Source organism: Macaca thibetana, chromosome X (genome assembly GCF_024542745.1).
Source record: "Macaca thibetana thibetana isolate TM-01 chromosome X, ASM2454274v1, whole genome shotgun sequence".
In the NCBI taxonomy this organism is placed as follows: domain Eukaryota; kingdom Metazoa; phylum Chordata; class Mammalia; order Primates; family Cercopithecidae; genus Macaca; species Macaca thibetana.
Window position 1 is genome coordinate 56,757,925 of NC_065598.1, and position 27,676 is coordinate 56,785,600.

The 27,676-nt window shown below is 40.6% G+C and overlaps 2 protein-coding genes across 4 annotated transcripts in view; one reads left to right on the forward strand and one right to left on the reverse strand.

Moving 5' to 3' along the window:
• Positions 1-27,676, forward strand: part of FAAH2 (fatty acid amide hydrolase 2) — a 294,424-nt gene that overhangs the window by 102,965 nt on the left and 163,783 nt on the right. For 2 of the 3 annotated variants that reach the window (XM_050776927.1, XM_050776925.1), the window contains one exon: positions 25,828-26,037. The exons of the other annotated variant lie outside the window; for it this stretch is intronic. In XM_050776927.1, the coding sequence (XP_050632884.1) occupies positions 25,828-26,037 (210 nt within the window). The remainder of the gene's footprint in view (positions 1-25,827; positions 26,038-27,676) is intronic. 3 annotated transcript variants of the gene reach the window in all.
• Positions 1-27,676, reverse strand: part of LOC126946496 (zinc finger X-linked protein ZXDB-like) — a 540,578-nt gene that overhangs the window by 7,696 nt on the left and 505,206 nt on the right. The gene's annotated exons all lie outside the window — the stretch shown is intronic.

Sequence of the window (27,676 nt, forward strand, 5' to 3'; positions counted from 1 at the left end):
TAAATGGCTCCTGCGAAAGGGGTCAGTGAGGGAACTGAGGCCTCACCTTCACCGGAAATCTCTGGGATCCTAGCTATAGGGGACCCCTTGTCGCCCATGGGTATATGAGCTGGCAGGAAGATCTGATGGAGAGGAGGCGGAGACAGGCCTTCAGAGGGCTTGGAGCCTGGAAGCTTTTGGTACTCTGGGCAGCTCCAGCTGAGAGTAGCCATAGGCACCAATCCCCAGGGCTTCCCATTCCTCCGAGGAGGTGCAGGCCAGGTGACCTCTGACCCAAGAGAGAGCAGAGCCAGCTTCTTCACGGGACTGAGGTGCATCTGCTCTGCAAGCTTTACTGCCTGTCAGCCTCTCCCAGCATCCACGCCTAGCTGCTTTGCAGGAGCAGGTGCACATAACAGCCCTTGCAGCCCAGCCTCAGTGTATTGATGCACCTGAGTACTTTCCTAGCTAGCCTGGAGCATATTGGATCCCCTAGCACAGGCAGAACCGAACCCCAGCTAAGGGACAGTTATGTGCACCCAGAGCTATAGCATGATACTTGAGAGTAAGGAGCAGAGATCTGTGGACAGTAATGAAGTTGGAGAGGAGTTCCCAACCCCAGAACACTGAGAGGTGAGAGATGCATGGGTTCCTGGGCCAGATGAGACTCCACAGGGTGGGTCCATAGAGTGTGGCATATCTCTCTGCTGCAACCCCTGCCCGAGAGGGCTGGTGGTACAGAATAGCTAACAAAAGAAATGCCAGTGCAGCACCACTGATCACAGGGGGCACTCCCAAATCCCAGGAGCAGATCTGGTGAGGGAGGTGCTATCTCTTTCTGCTCTCCCAACTCAATAGCATGCCCACATGCTAAAGGAAATACAAAAGAGCTGCACAGCTTGGTATTAACCTAGCTACTGGCCATTACTCTTAAACGCTTCATCTACTGGATTGCAGCCCAAACTACAACACCAGTCAGTCATCCGGCTAATATATACACCTGTGAAACCAAGTGCAAGAATTCAAACACACATAAAGATCCTACAGAAGCCAGGTGCAGTGGCTCATGCCTGTAATCCCAGCACTTTGGGGGGCTGAGGGGGGTGGATCACCTGAGGTCAGGAGTTTGAGACCAGCCTGGCCAACATGATGAAACCACGTCTCTACTAAAATTACCAAAAAAAAAAAAAAAAAAAAAAAAAAATTAGGTGGGCATGGTGGCAAGCGTCTGTAGTCCCAGCTACTCGGGAGGCTGAGGCAGGAGAAACACTTGAACCCAGGAGGTGGAAGTTGCAGTGATCTGTGCCATTGCACTCCAGCCTGGGCAAGAAGCGCAAAACTCCATACAAAAAAAAAAATCCTATACAGAACACTGGCCTTCTGAAAGGATCCACAAACATAGCCAACGAACTATACTGAACTTACACCACAGTTACAGAAATACCAATCCTCAAATATTAGAATAAATCAGCGCAAGAACTCTGGAAATCCAAAAAGCCAAGTGTCCCTATTGACCTCAAAATAAGTCCAATAGCTCCCCAGAAATGGTTTTTAACCAGTCTGAAATGACTGAGATGGCACAGTCTTCAGGATGTGGGTGTCAATGAAACTTACTGAGATTCAGGAGAAAGTTGAAATTCAAGGAATCCAAAGAATCCAGTAAAATGACCCAAGAGATGGGAGACAAAATGGACATTTTAGGAAACAACAAAACAGAGCTTCTAGAACTTAAAGACTCACTACGAGAATTTCATAATACAATTGGAAGTATTAACAGCAGAATAGACCAAGCTGAGGAAAGAATCCCAGAGCTTGAATACTGTTTTCACAGATCACCTTAGTCAGACAAAAATAAAGAAAAAGAAATTATAAAATTAAAGAAAACTCCAAGAAATATGGAATAATATAAGAAGACCAAGCCTATGACTCATCAGCATTCTCAAGAGAGAAGGAGAGAGAATAATCAATTGGAAAATATATCTGAGGTGAAGAAGTTGACACCAGTCTTGGTGAAGAGGTTGACATGCAAATCAAAGTGGTACAGATAATGGTGGCCACATACTATGTAAGATGACCATTCCCAAGGAACATAGTAATCAGATTCATCAAGGTCAATGCAAAAATAAATAAATAAATAAATAAATAAATCTTAAAGGCAGCTAGAGAGAAGGGTTAAGTCACATGCAGAGAGAACTCCATCAGGCAAGCAGTAGATCTGTCAGCAGAAACCTTAACAATGAGAAGATATTAGGGGTCTATTTTCAGCATCACTAAAGACAAGAAATTCCAGCCAAAAATTTCATATCCTCACAAATAAACTTCATAAATGAAGGAGAAATAAAATTCTTCTCAGACACGAAAATGCTGAGAGAATATTTTTCAAGTAGACCAACCTTACATGAAGCCCTTAAGGAAGTGCTAAACATGGATTCAAAAGAATTACACCGGCTGTCACAGAAACACTCAAGCTGATAGCTTGCATGCACTATAAAACAACTATGCAATCAAGTCTATATAACAAACAGCTAATAGCATGACTTGAATAAAATCACACGTATTTAAATGTAAATGAGCTACATGCCCCAGTTAAAATAGAGTGTCAGGCTGGATGAAAAAACAAGACCCAACCATCTGTTTTCTCTAAGAGGCCCATCTCACATGTAATGGTACCCACATGCTCAAAGTGAAAGGATGTAGGAAGATCTATCATGCAAACAGGAAACAAGAGCAGGAGTTGCTATTCTTTTTATCAGATAAAACAGATCTTAAACCAACAAAAATCAGGAAATTCAAAGAAGGGCATTATATAATGATAAAGGTTTTAATTCAACGAGAAGACTGAACCATCTTAAATATGTATGCACCCAACATTGGAGTGCTCAGATTCACAGAAAAATCTTCATGACGTAAGAAAAATCTTAGACAGCTACAAAATAATAGTAGCAGATTTCAAAACCCCACTGATAGTGTTAGACAGATCATCAAGGCAGAAAACTAACAAAAGAAACTCAGGACTTTACCTCAACACTTGACCAATTGTACTTAATAGACATCTACAAAATACTACACCCAAAAACCATGGAATATACATTCAACTCATCTGTACATGGAGCATACTCTACATGGTCAGTCAGACTTCAAGTCTCAATAAATTAAAATATTAAATCTTACCATGCACACTCTTGGACCAGAGTGAAATAAAAATAGAAATCAATATCAAGATCTCCCAAAACTACACAAATACATGGATATTAAACAATTTTCTCATGAAAAACTCCTAGGTGGACATTGAAATTAAGGCATAAATCAAAGACAGTGATTAATAACTCTTAGGTGAACATCAAAATTAAGGCAGAAATAAAAGAAAACAAAAATAACTCTAAAATTAATGAAAATAGTGACACATCTTACCAAAGTCATTAAGGTGCCACTCAAGCATTGTTACCAGGAAAGTTTATAGAACTAAATCCTTCTTCAAGAAGTTGGAAAGATCTCAAATTAACAATATAACATCACACCAAGGGGAACTATAATAATAAGAAAAAATCAATTCCAAAGCCAGCAGAAGAAAAGAAATAACTAAAATTAAAGAAGTTATTAAAATATAGATGTAAAATTCTATACAAAAGATAAATGAAATTAAGAGTTTGTTTTTCAAAAATAAGTTAGACTGAGGGGGTGTGAGCAAGATGGCCGAATAAGAACAGCTCCAGCCTCCAGCTCCCAGTGCGAGTGACACAGAAGACAGGTGATTTCTGCATTTTCAACTAGGGTACTAGGTTCATCTCACTGGGGAGTGCCGGACAATTGGTGCTGGTCAGCTAGTGCAGCCCGACCAGCGAAAGCTGAAGCAGGGCGAGGCATCTCCTCACCTGGGAAGCTCAAGGGAGAAGGGAATCCATTTAGAAACTGAGACACACAACACCTGGGAAATCAGGTAACTCCCACCCTAATACTGCGCTTTACCAAGGGTCTTAGCAAACGGCACATCAGGAAATTATATCCCACACCTGGCCGGGAGGGTCCCATGCCCATGGAGCCTCCCTCATTGCTAGCACAGCAGTCTGAGATCTAACCGCAAGTCAGCAGCGAGGCTGGGGGAGGGATGCCTGCCATTGCTGAGACTTAAGTAGGTAAACAAAGCCTCTGGGAAGTTCGAACTGGGTGGAGCCCACAGCAGCTCAAGGAGGCCTGCCTGTCTCTGTAGACTCCACCTCTGGGGGCAGTCTGCCTGCTCAAGTGGGTCCCTGACACCGAGTAGCCTAACTGGGGGACATACCCCACAAGGTGCAGACTGACACCTCACACCTCAATGGCGGGGTATGCCACTGAGATGAAGCTTCCAGAGCAAGAATCAGACAGCAGCACTCACTGTTCAGCAATATTCTATCTTCTGCAGCCTCTGCTGCTGATACCCAGGCAATCAGGGTCTGGAGAGGACCTCAAGCAATCTCCAACACACCTACAGCTAAGGGTCCTGACAGTTAGAAGGAAAACTAACAAACAGAAAGGACACCCACATCAAAAGCCCATCAGTACGTCACCAGCATCAAAGACAAAAAGCAGATAAAACCACAAAGATGGGGAAAAAGCAGGTCAGAAAAGCTGGGAGTTCAAAAAATTCAAAAAATCAGAGCGCATTTCGCCCTCCAAAGGAATGCAGCTCATCACCAGCAATGGATCAAAACTGGACGGAGAATGACTTTGATGAGTTGAGAGAAGAAGACTTCAGTTGATCAAACTTCTCAGAGCTAAAGGAGGAACTACGTACCCAAGGCAAAGAAACTAAAAATCTTGAAAAAAGAACGGAAGAATGGATAACTAGAATAATCAATGCAGAGAAGGCCACAAACGAACAGACAGAGATAAAAACCATGACATGAGAAATACATGACAAATGCACAAGCTTCAGTAACCGACTCGATCAACTGGAAGAAAGAGTATCAATGATTGAAGATCAAATGAATGAAATGAAGTGAGAAGAGAAGTCTAGAGGAAAAAGAGGAATAAGAAATGAACAAAGCCTTCAAGAAATATGGGATTATGTGAAAAGACCAAATCTACATCTGATTGGTCTGCCTGAAAGTGAGGGGGAAAATGGAACCAAGTTGGAAAACACTCTTCAGGATATCATCCAGGAGAACTTCCCCAACCGAGTAAGGCAGGCCAACATTCAAATTCAGGAAATACAAAGAACGGCACAAAGATACTCCTCGAGAAGAGCAACTCCAAGACACATAATTGTCAGATTCACCAAAGTTGAAATGAAGGAAAAACTGTTAAGGGCAGCCAGAGAGAAAGGTCGGGTTACCCACAAAGGGAAGCCCATCAGACTGACAGCAGATCTCTCGGCAGAAACTCTCCAAGCCAGAAGAGAGTGGGGGCCAATATTCAACATTCTTAAAGAAAAGAATTTTAAACCCAGAATTTCATATCCAGCCAAACTAAGTTTCATCAGTAAAGGAGAAATAAAATCCTTTACTGACAAGCAAATGCTTAGAGATTTTGTCACCAAGAGGCCTGCCCTACAAGAGATCCTGAAGGAAGCACTAAACATGGAAAGGAACAACCGGTACCAGCCATTGCAAAAACATGCCAAAATGCAAAGACCATCGATACTAGGAAGAAACTGCATCAACTAATGAGCAAAATAACCAGCTAATATCATAATGACAGGATCAAGTTCACACATAACAATATTAACCTTAAATGTAAATGGACTAAATGCTCCAATTAAAAGACACAGACTGGCAAACTGGATAAAGAGTCAAGACCCATCAGTCCGCTGTATTCAGGAGACCCATCTCACATGCAGAGACATATATAGGCTCAAAATAAAGGGATGGAGGAAAATCTACCAAGCAAATGGAGAACAAAAAAAAAGCAGGGGTTGCAATCCTAGTCTATGATAGAAGAGACTTTAAACCATCAAAGATCAAAAGAGACAAAGAAGGCCATTACATAATGGTAAAGGGATCAATTCAACAGGAAGAGCTAACTATCCTAAATATATATGCACCCAATACAGGAGCACCCAGATTCATAAAGCAAGTCCTTAGAGACTTACAAAGAGACTTAGACTCCCATACAATAATAATGGGAGACTTCAAGACTCCACTGTCAACATTAGACAGATCAACGAGACAGAACCTTAACGAGAACTCAACTCTGCACCAAGTGGATCTAATAGACATCCACAGAACTCTCCACCCCAAATCAACAGAATATATATTCTTCTCAGCACCACATTGCACTTATTCGAAAATTGATCACATAGTTGGAAGTAAAGCACTCCTCAGCAAATGTGAAAGAACAGAAATTACAACAAACTGTCTCTCAGATCACAGTGCAATGAAACAGAACTCAGGACTAAGAAATTCACTCAAAACTGCTCAACTACATGGAAACTGAACAACCTGCTCCTGAATGACTACGGGGTACATAACAAAATGAAGACAGAAATAAAGATGTTCTTTGAAATCAGTGAGAACAAAGATACAACATGCCAGAATCTCTGGGACACATTTAAAGCAGTGTGTAGAGGGAAATTTATAGCACTAAATGCCCACAAGAGAGAGCTGGAAAGATCTAAAATTGACACTCTCACATCACAATTAAAAGAACTTGAGAAGCAAGAGCACACACATTCAAAAGCTAGCAGAAGGCAAGAAATAACTAAGATCAGAGCAGAACTGAAGGAGATAGAGACACAAAAAACCCTCCAAAAAAATCAATGAATCCAGGAGCTGATTTTTTGAAAAGATCAACAAAATTGACAGACCGCTAGCAAGACTAATAAAGAAGAAAAGAGAGAAGAATCAAATAGATGCAATAAAAAATGAAAAAGGGGATATCACCACCGACCCCACAGAAATACAAACTACCATGAGAGAATACTATAAACACCTCTATGCAAATAAACTAGAAAACCTAAAAGAAATGGATAATTTCCTGGACACTTACACTCTCCCAAGACTAAGCTAGGAAGAAGATGAATCCCTGAAGAGACCAATAGCAGGCTCTGAAATTGAGGCAATAATTAATAGCCTACCAACCAAAAAGAATCCAGGACCAGATGGATTCACAGCTGTATTCTACCAGAGGTACAAGGAGGAGCTGATACTATTTCTTCTGAAACTATTCCAATGAATAGAAAAAGAAATCCTCCCTAACTCATTTTATGAGGCCAACATCATCCTGATACCAAAGCCTGGCAGAGACACAACAAAAAAAGAGAATTTTAGACCAATATCCCTGATGAACTCGATGCAAAAATCCTCTATAAAATACTGGCAAACCGGATCCAGCAGCACATCAAAAAGCTTATCCACCATGATCAAGTGGGCTTCATTCCTGGGATGCAAGGCTGGTTCAACATACGCATATCAATAAATGTAATCCAGCATATAAACAGAACCAAAGACAAAAACCACATGATTATCTCAATAGATGCAGAAAAAGCCTTTGACAAAATTCAAGAGCCCTTCATGCTAAAAACTCTCAATAAATTTGGTATTGATGGAACGTATCTGAAAATCATAAGAGCTATTTATGACATACCCACAGCCAATATCATACTGACTGGGCAAAAACTAGAAGCATTCCCTTTGAAAACTGGCACAAGACAGGGATGCCCTCTCTCCCCACTCCTATTCAGCATTGTTTTGGCTGTTCTAGCTAGGGTAATCAGGCAAGAGAAAAAATTAAAGATTATTCAGTTAGGAAAAGAAGAAGTCAAGTTGTCCCTGTTTGCAGATGACATCATTGTATATTTAGAAAACCCCATCATCTCAGCCCAAAATCTCCTTAAGCTGATAAGCAACTTCAGCAAAGTCTCAGGATACAAAATAAATGTGCAAAAATCACAAGCATTCTTATATACCAGCAACAAACAGAGAGCCAGATCATGAATGAACTTCCATTCACAATTGCTTCAAAGAGAATAAAATACCTAGGAATCCAACTTACAAGGGATGTAAAGGACCTCTTCTAGGAGAATGCCAAACCACTGCTCAGTGAAATGAAAGAGGACACAAACAAATGGAAGAACATACCATGCTCATGGATAGGAAGAATCAATATGGTGAAAATGGCCATACTGCCCAAGGTTATTTATAGATTCAATGCCATCCCCATCAAGCTACCAATGAGTTTCTTCACAGAATTGGAAAAAACTGCTTTAAAGTTCATATGGAACCAAAAAAATTGCCCGCATTGCCAAGACAATCCTAAGCCAAAAGAACAAAGCTGGAGGCATCACGCTACCTAACTTCAAACTGTGCTACAAGGCTACAGTAACCAACACAGCGTGGTACTGGTACCGAAACAGAGATATAGACCAATGGAACAGAACAGAGCCCTCGGAAATAATACCACACATCTACAGCCATCTGATCTTTGGTAAACCTTACAAAAAAAGAATTGGGGAAAGGATTCCCTATTTAATAAATGGTGCTGGGAAAATTTTCTTGCCATAAATGGAAAGCTGAAACTGGATCCTTCCTTACTCCTTATACGTAAATTAATTGAAGATGGATTAGAGATTTAAATATTAGACCTAATACCATAAAAACCCTAGAAGAAAACCTAGGTAATACCATTCAGGACATAGGCATGGGCAAGGACTTCATGTCTAAAACACCAAAAACAGCAGCAACAAAAGCCATTATTGATAAATGGGATCTAATGAAACTAAAGAGCTTCTGCACAGCAAAAGAAACTACCATCAGATTGAACAGGCAACCTACAGACTGGGAGAAAATTTTTTCAATCTACTCATCTGACAAAGGACTAATATCAAGAACCTACAAAGAACTGAAACAAATTTATGAGAAAAAAACAAACAACCCCATCCAAAAGTGGGCAATGGATATGAATAGACATTTCTCAAAAGAAGGCATGCATACAGCCAACAGGCACGTGAAAAAATGCTTGTCATCACTGGCCATCAGAGAAATGCAAATCAAAACCACAATGAGATACCAAATCACACCAGTTAGAATGGCAATTATTCAAAAGTCAGGAAGCAACAGGTGCTGGAGAGGATGTGGAGAAATAGGAACACTTTTACACTGTTGGTGGGATTGTAAACTGGTTCAACCATTGTGGAAAACAGTATGGTGATTCCTCAAGGATCTAGAACTAGAAATACCATATGACCCAGCCATCTCATTACTGGGTATATTCCCAAAGGATTATCAATCATGCTGCTGTACAAACACATGCACACATATGTTTATTGTGGCACTATTCACAATAGCAAAGACTTGGAATCAACCCAAATGTCCATCAGTGACAGACTGGATTAAGAAAATGTGGCACATATACACCATGGAATACCATGCAGCCATAAAAAAGGATGAGTTCATGTCCTTTGTAGGGACATGGATGCAGCTGGAAACCATCATTCTCAGCAAACTATCACAAGAACAGAAAACCAAACACCGCATGTTCTCACTCATAGGTGGTAATTGAACAATGAGATCACTTGGACTCTGGAAGGGGATCACACACTGGGGCCTCTTATGGGGAAGGGGGAGAGGGGAGGGATGGCATTGTGAGTTATACCTGATGTAAGTGACGAGTTGATGGGTGCTGACGAGTTGATGGGTGCAGCACACCAACATGGTACAATTATACATATGTAACAAACCTGCACGTTGTGCACATGTATTGTAGAACTTAAAGTATAATAATAATAATAAAAAATAAGTTAGAGTGCTACCTAGGTTAAAAAGGAAAGAGAAGATTCAAATAAGTACAATCAGAAAAGACAAACATAACATTACAACTTATTTAATGGAAATATGAAAGATTTTCGGATACTATGAAGAATTCAATACACACAAATTAAAAAAAATATATAGAAAATGAAAGTATTCCTGGAAACACACCATCTCCCAAGATTGAATCAGGAAGACAGTGAAACCTCAAACAGCCCAATATTGAGCCCTGAGATGGAATTGGTAATAAGAAACCTACCAATCAAAAAATGTCCTGGAGTAGATGGATTCACAGCCAAATTCTACCAGATATACAAAAAAAACATGGTACCAATACTACTGAAACTATTCTAAAAAATGGAGGAGGAAGGACTCCTCTCTAACTCATTCTATGAAGGTTTCATCACCGTAATACAAAAATCTGGCAGAGACACGCCAGAAAATAAAAACTTCAGACCAATATCCCTGATTAACATAAACTCAAAAATCCTCAATAAAATTCTAGCAAACCAAATCCAGCAGCACAACAAAAAGTTAACTCATTGTGATCAAGTAGGGTTTATTCCTGGGATGCAAGATTAGATCAACATATGCAAATCATTTAATGTGGTTCACCACATAAACAATTAAAAGTAAAAACCATGTGATCATTCCAATAGACGCAGAAAAATAACTTTTGGTATAATTCAACATCCCTTCTTTATACTTATTCCCAACAGACTAGGCATCAAAGGAACATACGTCAAAATAATAAGAGCCATCTATACCGAACACACAGGCAATGTCACAATAAGTGGGCAAAAGCTGGAAGCATTCTTCCTGAGATCTGAAACAAGGAAAGGGTGCCCACTCTCACTACTCCTGTTTGACATAGTACTGGACGTCCTAGCCAGAGCAATCAGACAAGAGAAAGAAAAGGCTTCTAAATAGGAAAAGAAGTCAAGCTGTCTCTGTTGATGATATGATCTTATGCTTAGAAAACGCTAAAGACTTCACCAAAATCCTACTAAAACTGATAAACGATTTTAGCAAGGTTTCAGAATACAAAATCAATGTAGTAAATCGGTAGCATAATAATGTCCTGGTTGAGATTCACACAATCCCATTTACAATAGTCACAAATAAAATGGACTACTTAGGAATACAGCTAAACAAGGAAGTGAAAGATCTCTACGAGAACTGCAAAACACTGCTGAAAGAAACCAGAAATGGTACAAATAGATGAAAAAAATTCTGTGTTTGTGGATTGGAAAAATCAGTATTGATAAAATTACCATGCATCCAAAAGCAGTTTACAGATTTAACACTATTCCTACCAAACTACCAAAGACATTTTTCAAAGAATTGGAAAAAAAAAAAAAAAACTATTTTAAAATTCATATGTAACCTAAAAAGAACCTGAATAGCCAAAGCAATGCTAAGCAAATAGCATCCAGAGATATCACAGTATCCCCACTTAAAACTATATTAAAAAGCTACAGTCACCAAAACAGCATGGTACTGGTACAAAAATGGACACATAGACCAATGGAACAGATCAGAAAACTCAGAAATAAAGACACACACATATAGCCATCTAATCTTTTTCAAGGCCAACAAAAATATGCAATGGGTGAAAGACTCCCTATTTAATACATGGTGCTGGGATAACTCACTAGCCATGTTTGTAAGACAGAATCTATACACTTATATTTCACCATAGGCAAAACCTAACTCAAAATAGATAAATATTTAAAATGTAAGACCTCAAACTATAAAACATTCGAGATGAAAACCTAAGAAATACCCTTCTCTATATTGACCTTGTCCCCCCAACCCCCCCCCCAAAAAAAAAAAAAAAAAAAAACGTGGTCAACTCCCTAAAGCTAATGCAACTAAATGAAAAATTGACAAGTGGGACTTAATTAAACTAAAGACCTTTTGCAAAGCAAAATAAACCATCAGCAGAATAAACAGGCAACCTACAGATTGGGAGGAAATATTCATAAACCATGCATGCAATAAAGGTATAATATCCAGAATCTATAAGGAACTTAAGCAAGTCAACAACTAATAAACAAATAACCCATTAAGAAGTGACCAAGAGACATGATCAGACATTACTCAAAAGAAGATAGACAAGTGGCCAACAAATATTTGAAAAAATGCTCATCAGGATCAAGTTCACAAATAGCAATATTAGCCGTAAATGTAAACGGGCTAAATGCCCCAATTAAAAGACACAGACTGGCAAATTAAATAAAGAGCCAAGACCCATTGGTGTGCTGTATTCAGGAGACTCATTGCACATGCAAAGACACACATAGGCTCAAAATAAAGGGATTGAAGAATATTTATCAAGCACATGTAGAGTAAAAAAAAGCAGGAGTTGCAATTCTAGTCACTGATAAAACAGACTTTAAGCCAACAAAGATGAAAAAAGACAAAGGAGGGCATTACATAATCGTAAAGGGACCTCTGTACCAAGAAGAGCTAACTATCCTAAATATATATGTACCCAATACAGGAGAACCCAGATTAATAAAGCAAGGTTTTAGAGACATACAAAGAGACTTAGAGTCCTATACCATGATAGTGGGAGACTTTAACACCCCACTGTCAATATTTGACAGATCAACAAGACAGAAAATTAACAAGAATATTTAGGACTTGAACTCAGCTCTGGACCAAGTAGACCTAATAGATAGCTACAGAATTCCCCACCCCAAATCAACAGAATATACATTCTTCTCAGCATCACATTGCAGTTATTCTAAAATTGACCAAATAATAGGAAGTAAAACACTCCTCAGAAAATGCAAAAGAATGGAAATTATAACCAACAGTCTCTTAGACCACAGTGCAATCAAATTACAATTCAGGATTAAGAAACTCACTCAAAACTGCACAACTACATGGAAGGTGAACAACCTGCTCCTGAATGAGTACTGGGTAAAGAAATTAAGGCAGAAATAAATATGTTATTTGAAACCAGTGAGAAAAAAGACACAATATACCAGGATCTCTGGGACACAGCTAAATCAGTGTTTAGAGGGAAATTTATAGCACTAAATGCCCAAAGGAGAAAGTAGGAAAGATCTAAAATTGACACCCTAACATCACAATTAAAAGAACTAGAGAAGCAAGAGCAAAGTAACTCTAAAGCTAGCAGAAGACATGAAATAACTAAGATCAGAGCAGAACTAAATGGGACAGAGACACACAAAAAGCCCTTCAAAAAAATAAATGAATCTAGGAGCTGGTTTTTTGAAAAGACTAACAAAATAGGTAGACTGCTAGCCAGACTAATAAAGAAGAAAAGAGGAGAATCGAACAGACACAATGAAAAATGATAAAGGGGATATCACTACTGATCCCACAGAAATACAAACTACCATCAGAGAATACTTATAAACACCATTACGTAAATAAACTAGGAAGTGTAGAAAAAATGGAAAAATTCCTGGACACATAAACCCGCCCAAGTCTAAACCAAACCTGGAAGAAGTTGAATCCCTGAATAGGCCAAGAAGAAGTTCTGAAATTGAGGCAGTAATTAATAGCCTACCAACAAAAGAAAAGCCCAGAACTAGATGGATTCACAGCCAAATTCTACCAGAGGTACAAAGAGGAGCTGGTACCATTCCTTCTGAAACTATTCCAAACAATAGACAAAGAGGAACTCCTCTCTAATCCATTTTATGAGGCCAGCATCATCCTGATACCAAACCCTGGCACAGACACAACAAAAAAAGAAAATTTCAAGTCAATATCCTTGATGAACATCGTTGTGAAAATCCTTAATAAAATACTGGCAAACTGAATCCAGCAGTACATCAAAAAGCTCATCTACCACAATCAAGTCGGCTTCGTCCCTGGGATGCAAGGCTGATTCATCATACACAATTCAATAAATGTAATCCATCACTTAAACAGAACCACTGACAAAAACCACATGATTATCTCAATAGATGCAGAAAAGGCCTTCAATAAAATTCAACACCCTTTCATGCTAAAAACTCTGAATAAAGTAGGTGTTAATGGAACATATCTCAAAATAATAAGAGCTATTTATGACAAACCCACAGCCAATATCATACTGAGTGGGCAAAAGCTGGAAGCATTCTCTTGGAAAACCGGCACAAACATAAGGATGCCCTCTCTCACCACTCCTATTCAACATGGTGTTGGAAGTTCTGGCCAGGGCGATCAGGCAAGAGAAAGAAATAAAGGGTATTCAATTAGGAAAAGAGGACGTCAAATTGTCTATGTTTGTAGATGACATGATTGTATACTTAGAAAACCCCATTGTCTTAGCCCCAAATCTCCTTAAGCTGATAAGCAACTTCGGCAAAGTCTCAGGATACAAAATCAATGTGCAAAAATCACAAGCATTCTTATACACCAATAATAGACAAAAAGAGAGCCAAATCATGAGTGAACTCCCGTTCACAATTGCTACAAAGAGAATAAAATACGTAGGAATACAGCTTACAAGGGATGTAAAGGACCTCTTCAAGGAGAAGTACAAACCACTGCTCAAGGAAATAAGAGGACAAAAACAAATGGAAAAACATTTCATGCTAATGGATAGAAAGAATCAATATTGTGAAAATGGCCATAATGCCCAAGTAATTTATAGATTCAATGCTATCCCCATCGAGCTACCATTGACTTTCTTCACAGATTTGGGAAAAAGTACTTTAAATTCCATATGGAACCAAAAAAGACCTCCGATAGCCAAGACAATCCTAAGCAAAATGACCAAAGCTGGAGGCATCACATTACCTGACTGCAAAGTATACTACAAGCCTACAGTAACCAAAATAGCATGGTACTGGAACCAAAATTGATATATAGACCAATGGAACAGAACAGAGGACTCAGAAATAATGCCCCATGTCTACAGCAATCTGATCTTTGACAAACCTGGCAAAAACAAGCAATGGAGAAAGGATTCCCTATTTAATAAATGGTGCTGGGAGAAATGGCTAGCCATATGCAGAAAACTGAAACCAGACCCCTTTCTTACACCTTATACAAAAATTAACTCAAGATGCATTAAAGACTTAAACATATGACTTAAAACCATAAAAACCCTAGAAGGAAACCTAGGCAATACCATTCAGGACATAGGCATGGGCAAAGACTTCATGACTAAAACATAAAAATAAATGGCAACAAAAGCTAACATTGACAAATGGGATTTAATTAAACTAAAGAGCTTCTGAACAGCAAAAGAAACTATCATTGGCCGGGCGCGGTGGCTCAAGCCTGTAATCCCAGCACTTTGGGAGGCCGAGGCGGGCGGATCACAAGGTCAGGAGATCGAGACCACAGTGAAACCCCGTCTCTGCTAAAAATACAAAAAAATTAGCCGGGCGCGGTGGCGGGCGCCTGTAGTCCCAGCTACTCAGGAGGCTGAGGCAGGAGAATGGCGTGAACCCAGGAGGCGGAGCTTGCAGTGAGCCGAGATCGCGCCACTGCACTCCAGCCTGGGCAACAGCGTGAGACTCCGTCTCAAAAAAAAAAAAAAAAAAAAAAAAAAAAAAAAAAAAAAAGAAACTATCATCAGAGTGAACGGGCAACCTATAGAATGGGAGAACATTTTTGCAATCTATCCATCTGACAAAGGGCTAATATCCAGAATCTACAAGAAACTTAAACAAATTTACAAGAAAAAACAAACATCCACATCAAAAAGTGGGTGAAGGATATGAATAGACACTTCTCAAAAGAAGACATTTATGCGGCCAACAAACATATGAAAAAAAGCTCATCATCCCTGGTCTTCAGAGAAATACAAATCAAAACCACAATGAGATACCATCACATGCTAGTTAGGATGGTGATCATTAAAAAGTCAGGAAACAACAGATGCTGGAGAGGATGTAGTGAAATAAAGATGCTTTTACACTGTTGGTGTGAGTGTAAATTAGTTCAACCATTGTTGAAGACAATGTGGCGATTCCTCAAGGATCTGGAACTAGAAATACCATTTGATCCAGCAATCCCACTACTGGGTATATACCCAAAAGATTATATATCATTCTACTATAAAGCCACATGCACACATATGTTTCTTGTGGCACTGTTCATGAAAGCAGACTTGGAACCAACCCAAATGCCAATCAGTGATGGACTAGATAAAGAAGATGTGGCATATATACACCGTGCAATACTATATAGCCATAAAAAAGGATGAGTTCATGTCCTTTGCAGGGACATGGATGAAGCTGGAAACCATCATTCTTAGCAAACTAACACAAATCAGAAAACACTGCATGTTGTCACTCACAAGTGGAAGTTGAGTAATGAGAACACATGGACACAGGGAGGGGACCATCACACACTAGGGCCTGTTGGGGGTTCGGGACCTAGGGGAAGGATACCATTAGGAGAAATACCTAATGTAGATGACGTATTGATGGGTGCAGCAAACCACCATTGCACATTTATACCTATGTAACAAACCTGCACGTTCTGCGTATGTATCCCAGAACTTATAGTATAATAATAATAATAAATTCCAATTGAAACCTCTCCTTTTTTTCTGGTTTCCATTTACTTGGTAGATTTTTCTCAATTTTTAAAATTTTGAGCCTATGGATGTCATTGCATGTAACATGGGTGTGTTGAAGACAGCATACCAATGAGTCTCACTTCTTTATCTGGCTTGCCACTCTGTGCCTTTTAATTGGGGCATTTAACCTGTTTACATTCAAGGTTAGTATTGATATGTTGGATTTGTTGCCGTCATCATGTTGTTACTTGGTTATTATGCAGAACTGTTTGTGTTATTGCTTGTTAGTGTCAACAGTCTGTGTACTTGTGTGTTTTTGTAGTGGTTTGCAATTACCTATTATTTCCACATTTAGTGCTTCTTCCAGAGGCTCTTATAAGGCACATCTGGTGGCAACAAATTTTCTTAGCATTTGCTTGCCTGAAAAGGATCTTATTTCTCTTTTGTTTATGAAGCTTAGTTTGGCTGGATATGAAACTCCAGGTTGCATTTTTTTGTTTTTAAAGAATATTCGATATAGGTCCCCAATCTCTTCTTCCATGTAGGATTTCTGCTGAGAGGTCTGGTGTTAGTTTGCTGGGCTTCCTTTTATAAGTGACCTACCCTTTCTCTCTAGCCTTTAACATTTTTTTCTTTCATTTCAGCTGCAGAGAATCTGATGATTGTGTGTCTTGGGGATAACCTTCTCATGAAGCATTTTGTGTGGGTTCTCAGTATTTTCTGAATTTGAATGTTGACCTCTCTATCTAGGTTGGAGAACTTTCTCCTTGGTGGTATCCTGAAATATATTTTCTAATTTGTCTTTTTTCTCTTTTTCTGGAATGTCAATGAGTTCTAGATTTGGTCTCTTTATGTTATTCCATAATTCAGGGAGGTTTTGTTCATTAAAAAATTCTTTTTTCTATTTAGTTATTTCACTATTTTATTTTATTATTTTTTTAAATTTATTTATTATTATTATACTTTAAGTCCTAGGGTACATGTGCATAACGTGCAGGTTTGTTACATATGTATACTTGTGCCATGTTGGTGTGCTGCACCCATCAACTCGTCAGCACCCATCAACTCATCATTTACATCAGGTATAACTCCCAATGCAAACCCTCCCCCCTCCCCCCTCCCCGTGATAGGCCCGGGTGTGTGATGTTCCCCTTCCTGAGTCCAAGTGATCTCATTGTTCAGTTCCCACCTATGAGTGAGAACATGCGGTGTTTGGTTTTCTGTTCTTGTGATAGTTTGCTAAGAATAATGGTTTCTAGCTTCATCCATGTCCCTACAAAGGACACAAACTCATCCTTTTTTACGGCTGCATAGTATTCCATGGTGTATATGTGCCACATTTTCTTAATCCAATCTGTCACTGATGGACAGATTCCAAGTCTTTGCTATTGTGAATAGTGCCACAATAAACATACGTGTGCATGTGTCTTTATAGCAGCATGATTTATAATCCTTTGGGTATATACCCAGTAATGAGATGGCTGGGTCATATGGTACATCTAGTTCTAGATCCTTGAGGAATCGCCATACTGTTTTCCATAATGGTTGAACTAGTTTACACTCCCACTAACAGTGTAAAAGTGTTCCTATTTCTCCACATCCTCTCCAGCACCTGTTGTTTCCTGACTTTTGAATGATCGCCATTCTAACTGGTGTGAGATGGTATCTCATTGTGGTTTTGATTTGCATTTCTCTGATGGCCAGTGATGATGAGCATTTTTTCATGTGTCTGTTGGCTGTATGAATGTCTTCTTTTGAGAACTGTCTGTTCATATCCTTTGCCCACTTTTTGATGGGGTTGTTTTTTTCTTGTAAATTTGTTTGAGTTCTTTGTGGGCTCTGGATATTAGCCCTTTGTCAGATGAGTAGATTGCACAAATTTTCTCCCATTCTGTAGGTTTCCTGTTCACTGTGATGGTAGTTTCTTTTGCTGTGCAGAAGCTCTTTAGTTTCATTAGATGCCAGTTGTCAATTTTGGCTTTTGCTGCCGTTGATTTTGGTGTTTTAGACATGAAGTCTTTGCCCATGCCTATGTCCTGAATGGTACTACCTAGGTTTTCCTCTAAGGTTTTTATGGTATTAGGTCTAACATTTAAGTCTCTAATCCATCTTGAATTAATTTTGATATAAGGAGTAAGGAAAGGATCCAGGTTCAGCTTTCTACTTATGGCTAGCCAATTTTCCCAGCACCATTTATTAACTAGGAAATCCTTTCCCCATTTCTTGTTTCTCTCAGGTTTGTCAAAGATCAGATGGCTGTAGATGTGTGGTATTATTTCTGAGGACTCTGTTCTGTTCCATTGGTCTATATCTCTGTTTGGTACCAGTACCATGCTGTTTTGGTTACTGTAGCCTTGTAGTATAGTTTGAAGTCAGGTAGCGTGATGCCTCCAGCTTTGTTCTTTTCACTTAGGATTGTCTTGGAGATGCGGGCTCTTTTTTGGTTCCATATGAACTTTAAAGCAGTTTTTTCCAATTCTGTGAAGAAACTCATTGGTAGCTTGATGGGGATGGCATTGAATCTATAAATAACCTTGGGCAGTATGGCCATTTTCACCATATTGATTCTTCCTATCCATGAGCATGGTATGTTCTTCCATTTGTTTGAATTCTCTTTTATTTCACTGAGCAGTGGTTTGTAGTTCTCCTTGAAGAGGTCCTTTACATCCCTTGTAAGTTGGATTCCTAGGTATTTTATTCTCTTTGAAGCAATTGTGAATGGAAGTTCAATCATGATTTGGCTCTGTGTTTGTCTGTCACTGGTGTATAAGAATGCGTGTGATTTTTGCACATTAATTTTGTATCCTGAGACTTTGCTGAAGTTTCTTATCAGCTTAAGGAGATTTTGGGCTAAGACAATGGGGTTTTCTAAATATACAATGATGTCATCTGCAAACAGGGACAACTTGACTTGTTCTTTTCCTAACTGAATACCCTTGATTTCTTTCTCTTGCCTGATTGCCCTAGCCAGAACTTCCAACACTATGTTGAACAGGAGTGGTGAGAGAGGGCATCTCTGTCTTGTGCCAGTTTTCAAAGGGAATTTTTCCAGTTTTTGCCCAGTCAGTATGATATTGGCTGTGGGTTTGTCATAAATAGCTCTTATGATTTTGAGATACGTTCCATCAATACCAAATTTATTGAGCGTTTTTAGCATGAAGGGCTGCTGAATTTTGTCAAAGGCCTTTTCTGCATCTATTGAGATAATCATGTGATTCTTGTCTTTGGTTCTGTTTATATTCTGGATTATGTTTTTTGATTTGCGAATGTTGAACCAGCCTTGCATCCCAGGGATGAAGCCCACTTGATCATGGTGGATAAGCTTTTTGATGTGTTGCTGAATCCGGTTTGCCAGCATTTTATTGAGGATTTTTGCATCGATGTTCATCAGGGATATTGGTCTAAAATTCCCTTTTTTTGTTGTGTCTCTGCCAGGCTATAGTATCAGGATGATGTTGGCCTCATAAAATGAGTTAGGGAGGATTCCCTCTTTTTCTATTGATTGGAATAGTTTCAGAAGGAATGGTACCAGCTCCTCCTTGTACCTCTGGTAGAATTCAGCTGTGAATCCATCTGGTCCTGGACTTTTTTTGGTTGGTAGGCTATTAATTATTGCCTCAATGTCGGAGCCTGCTATTGGTCTATTCAGGGATTCAATTCAAGTTCTTCCTGGTTTAGTCTTGGAAGAGTGTAAGTGTCCAGGAAATTGTCCATTTGTTCTAGATTTTCCAGTTTATTTGCGTAGAGGAGTTTGTAGTATTCTCTGATGGTAGTTTGTATTTCTGTGGGGTCGGTGGTGATATCCCCTTTTTCATTTTTTATTGCATCTATTTGATTCTTCTCTCTTTTCTTCTTTATTAGTCTTGCTAGTGGTCTGTCAATTTTGTTGATCTTTTCAAAAAACCAACTCCTTGATTCATTGATTTTTTGGAGGGTTTTGTGTATCTCTATCTCCTTCAGTTCTGCTCTGATCTTAGTTATTTCTTGCCTTCTGCTAGCTTTCGAATGTGTTTGCTCTTGCTTCTCTAGTTCTTTAATTGCGATGTGAGAGTGTCAATTTTAGATCTTTCCTGCTTTCTCTTGTGGGCATTTAGTGCTATAAATTTCCCTCTACACACTGCTGTAAATGTGTCCCAGAGATTCTGGTATGTTGTATCTTTGTTCTCATTGGTTTCAAAGAACATCTTTATTTCTGCCTTCATTTCGTTATGTACCCAGTAGTCATTCAGGAGCAGGTTGTTCAGTTTCCATGTAGTTGAGCGGTTTTCATTGAGTTTCTTAGTCCTGAGTTCTAGTTTGATGGCACTGTATTCTGAGAGACAGTTTGTTATAATTTCTGTTCTTGTACATTTGCTGAGGAGTGCTTTACTTCCAATTATGTGATCAATTTTGGAATAAGTGTGATGTGGTGCTGAGAAGAATGTATATTCTGTTGATTTGTGGTGGAGAGTTCTGTAGATGTCTATTAGGTCTGCTTGCTGCAGAGATGAGTTCAATTCCTGGGTATCCTTGTTCACTTTCTGCCTCGTTGATCTGTCTAATGTTGATAGTGGAGTGTTGAAGTCTCCCATTATTATTGTATGGGAGTCTAAGTCTCTTTGTAAGTCTCTAAGGACTTGCTTTATGAATCTGTGTGCTCCTGTATTGGGTGCATATATGTTTAGGATAGTTAGCTCTTCCTGTTGAATTGATCCCTTTACCATTATGTAATGGCCTTCTTTGTCTCTTTTGATCTTTGATGGTTTAAAGTCTGTTTTATGAGATACTAGTATTGCAACCCCTGCTTTTTTTTGTTCTCCATTTGCTTGGTAAATCTTCCTCCATCCCTTTATTTTTAGCCTATGTATGTCTCTGCATGTGAGATGGGTCTCCTGAATACAGCAGACTGATGGGTCTTGACTCTTTATCCTGTTTGCCAGTCTATTTCTTTTAATTGGAGCATTTAGTCCATTTACATTTAAGGTTAATATTGTTATGTGTGAACTTGATCCTGCCATTATGATATTAACTGGTTATTTTGCTCGTTAGTTGATGCAGTTTCTTCCTAGCCTCGATGGTCTTTACATTTTGGCATGTTTTTGCAATTGCTGGTACCGGTTGTTCCTTTCCATGTTTAGTGCTTCTTTCAGGGTCTCTTGTAAGGCAAGCCTGGTGGTGACAAAATCTCTAAGCATTTGCTTATCTGTAAAGGATTTTATTTCTCCTTCACTGATGAAACTTAGTTTGGCTGGATATGAAATTCTGGCTTGAAAATTCTTTTCTTTAAGAATGTTGAATATTGGCCCCCACTCTCTTCCGGTTTGCAGAGTTTCTGCCGAGAGATCTGCTGTTAGTCTGATCGACTTCCCTTTGTGGGTAACCCGACCTTTCTCTCTGGCTGCCCTTAAGATTTTTTCCTTCATTTCAACTTTGGTAAATCTGGCAATTATGTGTCTTGGAGTTGCTCTTCTCGAGGAGTATCTTTGTGGCGTTCTCTGTATTTCCTGGATTTGAATGTTGCCCTGCCCTACTAGGTTGGGGAAGTTTTCCTGGATGATATCTTGAAGAGTGTTTTCCAACTTGGTTCCATTTTCCCCCTCACTTTCAGGCACCCCAATCAGACGTAGATTTGGTCTTTTTACATCATCCCATACTTCTTGCAGGCTTTGTTCATTTCTTTTTCTTCTTTTTTCTTTTGGTTTCTCTTCTCACTTCATTTCATTCATTTGATCCTCCATCACTCATACTCTTTCTTCCAGTTGATCGAGTCCATTACTGAAGCTTGTGCATTTGTCACGTATTTCTCATGTCATGGTTTTCATCTCTTTCATTTCGTTTATGACTTTCTCTGCATTAATTACTCTAGCCATCAATTCTTCCACTTTTTTTCCCAAGATTTTTAGTTTCTTTGCGCTGGGTACATAATTCCTCCTTTAGCTCTGAGAAATTTGATGGACTGAAGCCTTCTTCTCTCATCTCGTCAAAATCATTCTCCGTCCAGCTTTGATCCGTTGCTGGCGATGAGATGCGCTCCTTTGACGGAGGAGATGTGCTCTTATTTTTTGAATTTCCAGCTTTTCTGCCCTGCTTTTTCTCCATCTTTGTGGTTTTATCTGCCTCTGGTCTTTGATGGTGGTGACGTACTGATGGGGTTTTGGTGTAGGTGTCCTTCCTGTTTGATAGTTTTCCTTCTAACAGTCAGGACCCTCAGCTGTAGGTCTGTTGGAGGTTGCTTGAGGTCCACTCCAGACCCTGTTTGCCTGGGTATCAGCAGCTAGAAGATAGAATATTGCTGAACAGCGAGTGTACCTGTCTGATTCTTGCTTTGGAAGCTTCCTCTCAGGGGTGTACTCTACCCTGTGAGGTGTGGGGTGTCAGACTGCTCCTAGTGGGGGATGTCTCCCAGTTAGGCTACACAGGGGTCAGGGACCCACTTGAGCAGGCAGTCTGTCCCTTCTCAGATCTCAACCTCCGTGTTGGGAGATCCACTGCTCTCTTCAAAGCTGTCAGACAGAGTCCTTTGCGTCTGCAGAGGTTTCTGCTGCTTTTGTTATTGTTTACTGTGCCCTGTCCCCAGAGGTGGTGTCTACAGAGACAGGCAGGTTTCCTTGAGCTGCTGTGAGCTCCACCCAGTTCGAGCTTCCCGGCAGCTTTGTTTACCTACTTAAGCCTCAGCAATGGTGGGCGCCCCTCCCACAGCCTCGCTGCTGCCTTGCCGGTAGATCACAGACTGCTGTGCTAGCAATGAGGGAGGCTCCGTGCACGTGGGACCCTCCCAGCCAGGTGTGGGAAATAATCTCCTGGTGTGCCTGTTTGCTTAAAGCGCAGTATTGGGGTGGGAGTTACCCGATTTTCCAGGTGTTGTGTGTCTCAGTTCCCCTGGCTAGGAAAAGGGACTCCCTTCCCCCTTGCGCTTCCCAGGTGAGGCAATGCCTCGCCCTGCTTCACCTCTGGCTGGTCGGGCTGCAGCAGCTGACCAGCACCGATATTCTGGCCCTCCCCAGTGAGATGAACCCAGTACCTCAGTTGAAAATGCAGAAATCACTGGTCTTCTGTGTCGCTGGCGCTGGGAGTTGGAGACTGGAGCTGTTCCTATTCGGCCATCTTGCTCCGCCCCCCCTATTTTATTTTAAAAAGCCAATCTTCAAGCTTCAATATTCTTTTCTGAGCTTGGGTATTCTGCTGCTAATGCTTGTGATTTCATCATGAAATTTTTGTAGTGTGTTTTTCTGCTCTATCAGGTTCATTGTGTTTTTTTTTCTATATTGACTATTTTGTCTTTCAGCTCCCGTATGTTTTTATTGTGAATTCTACCTTCGTTAGATTGGGTTTTAATATTTTCTGGGATCTCAATGATCTTTCTTTCTATCTATGTTCTGAATTTTTTTTATCTCATTTCAGCCATCTCAGCCTGGTTAAGAATGCTTGCTTGAGAATTAGTGTGGTTGTTTGGAGGAAAGAAAACACTGGTTTTTTTGAATTGTCAGAGTTGTTGCTATTTTGTTCGTCTGTTGTTTCTTCAATATTTAAAGTTGTTTTTTGGATGAGTTTTTTTTTTTCTTTTATTCTACTTGATGACCTTGGGTGATTTGATTGTGGTATAAGGTGGGTTCAGTTGACTGGCTTCATTTCTGGAATATTTAAGGTGGCCAAGACTCAGCTAAGTACTCCTGGATTGCATGCTCTGACTCTGGGGGACTGGTATCAGGTCTCCACTTTCTTCAGGAGGGCTGAGGTGCTCCTGGACCACTATAAGGGGCAAGGTGCTGCCAGATCACTGGTCACAATACTTCAATGGATAGTACCAGCCAAAGCACTTCATAGGGCTGTGGCAGCAGTATCTGCCCTTATTCTTTTTTTTTTTTTTTTTTGAGACGGAGTGTCGCTCAGTCGCCCAGGCTGGAGTGCAGTGGTACGATCTCGGCTCACTGCAAGCTCCACCTCCCAGGTTCACGCCATTCTCCTGCCTCAGCCTCCCGAGTAGCTGGGACTACAGGCGCCCACTGCCACGCCCGGCTAATTTTTTTTTTTTTTTTTTTTTTTTCATTTTTAGTAGAGACAGGGTTTCACCGTGTTAGCCAGGATGGTCTCAATCTCCTGACCTCATGATCCGCCCACTTCGGCCTCCTAAAGTGCTGGGATTACAGGCTTGAGCCACCGCGCCCAGCCTTATCTGCCCTTATTCTTATGTGCCAGTTGCAACTCCCACTGCAGTATGTATGGGTTTATGCTCGTCAGCTGCAGCACGGTGCTAGCAGGTGCCAGGGTGCTGACCTTTGTGAGAGCATTCGCAGCAATTGCCAGTATTGACAGCATTGCCTTTTGTGGGCCAGTGGCTGGCCGTCAAGCAGGTGTTTGCATTGACAGCAGACTAGGGGGCATAGGGCTTCCCGGCAGCAACTGTGCATACCTTCACACTGGTGGCAGTGTTATCATGGGGTTAGGGTGCTCTGGTTGGCACAGGTCTGTGTGGGCCTTTTATGCATGTTCCTGCAGGTGGCGGTGGCTACTCAGGGTGCGGGCGGGTCCATTTTTTCTATGCCTAGTTTCTGCCGGCAGCTGTTTCAGCACAGAAAGGGGATACTGGTGGGGGCAGTGCTGGCATGCCTTCTGCTTGCCAATGATCTGACAACAATGGTGGTGCAGTGGGGGGAAGAGGTAGAGTGCTGTGCACTCATGCCAGGAGTAGTGGCATGGCAGGGTGCACACAATTATGTGTACTGGTAGAGAAGGGAAGACAAGATTTCGCCCCCCTCCCCCCACACACGAGTACCAGTAAAGCAATGTTGGAGGTCGTCATGGGTGAGTGCATGTAAGCAAAGTGGCACAGGGGAGGCTGCTGTAGTGGGAGGATATGGGCTAGCTGGGCTTGTCTTCTGGGGCAGCTCTGTTACAGGACTTTGCAGGTCAGATGCTGTTCACCAGCACAGGAACTGTGATGCAGGACCCCAGGAGGTACTTAGGGGCTGCACTGCAAGCAGGCATGGCCAGACTGGGGCCCTGGGAGAAGCTAGCAGAATGAGGGGTGCTCAGATTGGACTGGCCCTGTCTCATGGGCAAAATCACCCTGCAGAGTTCAGGTCTGACAGTTCCCCTAGGGCTTAAGTCTCCTGTGGGAGGCAGTCGAGCCTAGGGGCATGGGCAACCCTTGTTGTGCTCCTCCAGATGTTCTGGCATCAAGTCTTCCAGTTCTGCTCCAGCTTGAATTCTGCCCCTACCACTTCTCTGAGCACCTCTCCCTGCTAATCCAAGTGTCCATGGTGGTCAAGGGTATTTTTCCTGCTATGATTCTAGAGGCCCATGTTGAAAGTTGGTTGCTCCTTGACTGTTCAACTCACCTTTTCCCCCAGGTGTTTCTGGGAGCCAGGAGCAAGTCCCAGTGAACAGTAGCCCTGTGCAGGGTTCCCAACTTCCTCCCCATTCAGCCCACCATCTTTGTCTTCCCTCCATCCACCCTCAATGCCTTCTCTCTGAAGATCTGCTAGGATTGTGTCTTCCCAATGCCCCAACCAGTCTTCCCAATGCCCCAACCCTTTGTGGGAGATGTTCCTTCTGGCTACATCTAGTTGGCCATCTTGCCCCTCAGAAGAAAACAATTATTTTTATTTAATAACTTTTAAACATTACTTTCTGTGGTTCTTTTAGGAATGCCCAATTCTTCTGGACTCATGAACCGCCGTGATGCCATTTCCAAAACAGATGCCACCGTGGTGGCATTACTGAAGGAAGCTGGTGCCATTCCCCTTGGCATAACCAACTGTAGTGAGTTGTGTATGTGGTATGAATCCAGTAACAAGATCTATGGCCGATCAAACAACCCATATGATTTACAGCATATTGTAGGTGGAAGTTCTGGTGAGTTGGACATTTTAGTAGGGCATCAAGAGCTGTGTTAACAATAATAATTATGAATTGTATTAATAAACCTGATACAGTATAGCATCTCTAACCTATAAGAATGGATGCAAAAACCCAGGGTATGTGTGTGTTGATGGAGAAGAAATGGGAGTCATGTGAGAGCCTTGGTTAACTCTGATATTTTGAAGATAGATAGAGGAGAAGTAGCCAGCAAAGGGAATTGAAAACGAACTACAAGTGATGTAGACAGGAAACATCATAAAGTGTATAGAGACTAGAAAAAAAAGGTGTATGGAGACTAGAATTGACAAGACTTTTATTAAGCCTGAATGGATGCATACGTGGGTTAGCAAAATATAATGTTTAAACTTGTGGGTGCTAAAGCTACATAGACATTTGAGACTTCTTTTACTATATGACCTTAGTCACATGAAGTAGGTGCTCATTAAGTCAGTTTCCTTTGCTTGTAAGATGGCCATATTAAATAAATCAGACTTGTAAGGTTACTGTGATGATTAAAAATTTAAGTGTGACTTCAGGTTTCCGGTCTAGCATATATGGGGTTTAGAAGTTTTTACTCCAATTCACACAATAAGAACAAAAGCTGAACAAACTAAAAATTAACAACCATTATTAGATTTATCAATATGCCGAGGTAATGGGAAAACCACTCTTCCCAAAACTGAATGAAAGACAGGCAGATACAAAGAATCGGAACTTGCTAGAACAGAAGCCTAGGAGCAGAACATTTCAAGGGAACCAGCACAGCAGTAGAAAAACCTAAACTATAATTGATCACTTGCTGGAGGTTCATTTTGAAAAAGTTTAAGAGTCAAAATGTATGTGGTGGTTGGGTGGGGGGATCTTGGGGGCCTCACACAATTTCAAAAGTTTTACCTTCAGGAGCCCTACTGTGTTCCCAGGTGAAGATCGGAGAGAAATCTTCTCTTGCTTCTTGCACAGGGAGGGAAAAAGTAGCCATTTTGAAATACTACTTCCAAAGCCTACTGTTCTTCTAACAAGGAATTTCCTCAGAGAAACTATTTTTATCAGAACCTAACTTAGTAATGTTTTATAAGAAACTAATGGACTTGACCTCGGGGAAAGAAAATATCCAACTCCAGTCCTGTCTAGGTTTCCTGTCCTACTGAAGGGGTCAAAGCAGAATAAAATTGGGAAGCACATGTTAGGGTCACAGAGCAGGGGCACATGCTAACTAAATGACTGAGACCTAATCATATGATTATAAAATACTTCCTCTCCTTGCCTCCACACACCTTATCACTACACCAATAGGGATTTTCTATAATGGGGGTTCTATATAAACTAGAAGAACTGTACATCATAGGTGTTATTTAAGAAGTCTCTAGGGAAACTCAAAGACAACAGAGGAGGTGGAAACAATGGCACCAGTTGAAAATTTTACACCTGAAACCTATGGCTACAGCAGACAGTAAACACAGACTAACCCCTAGCCAGGGAAACATAAAACCTCACATTAAAGGCCAAATACCCCCAGTTCTTTTATCTCAGTACATCATGTTTGGCTTTCAACAAAACGATTATAAGGCATACTAAAAGACAAAATCACAGTTTGAAAAGACAAAGCAAGCATCAAGATTAGCAATATGGCAGA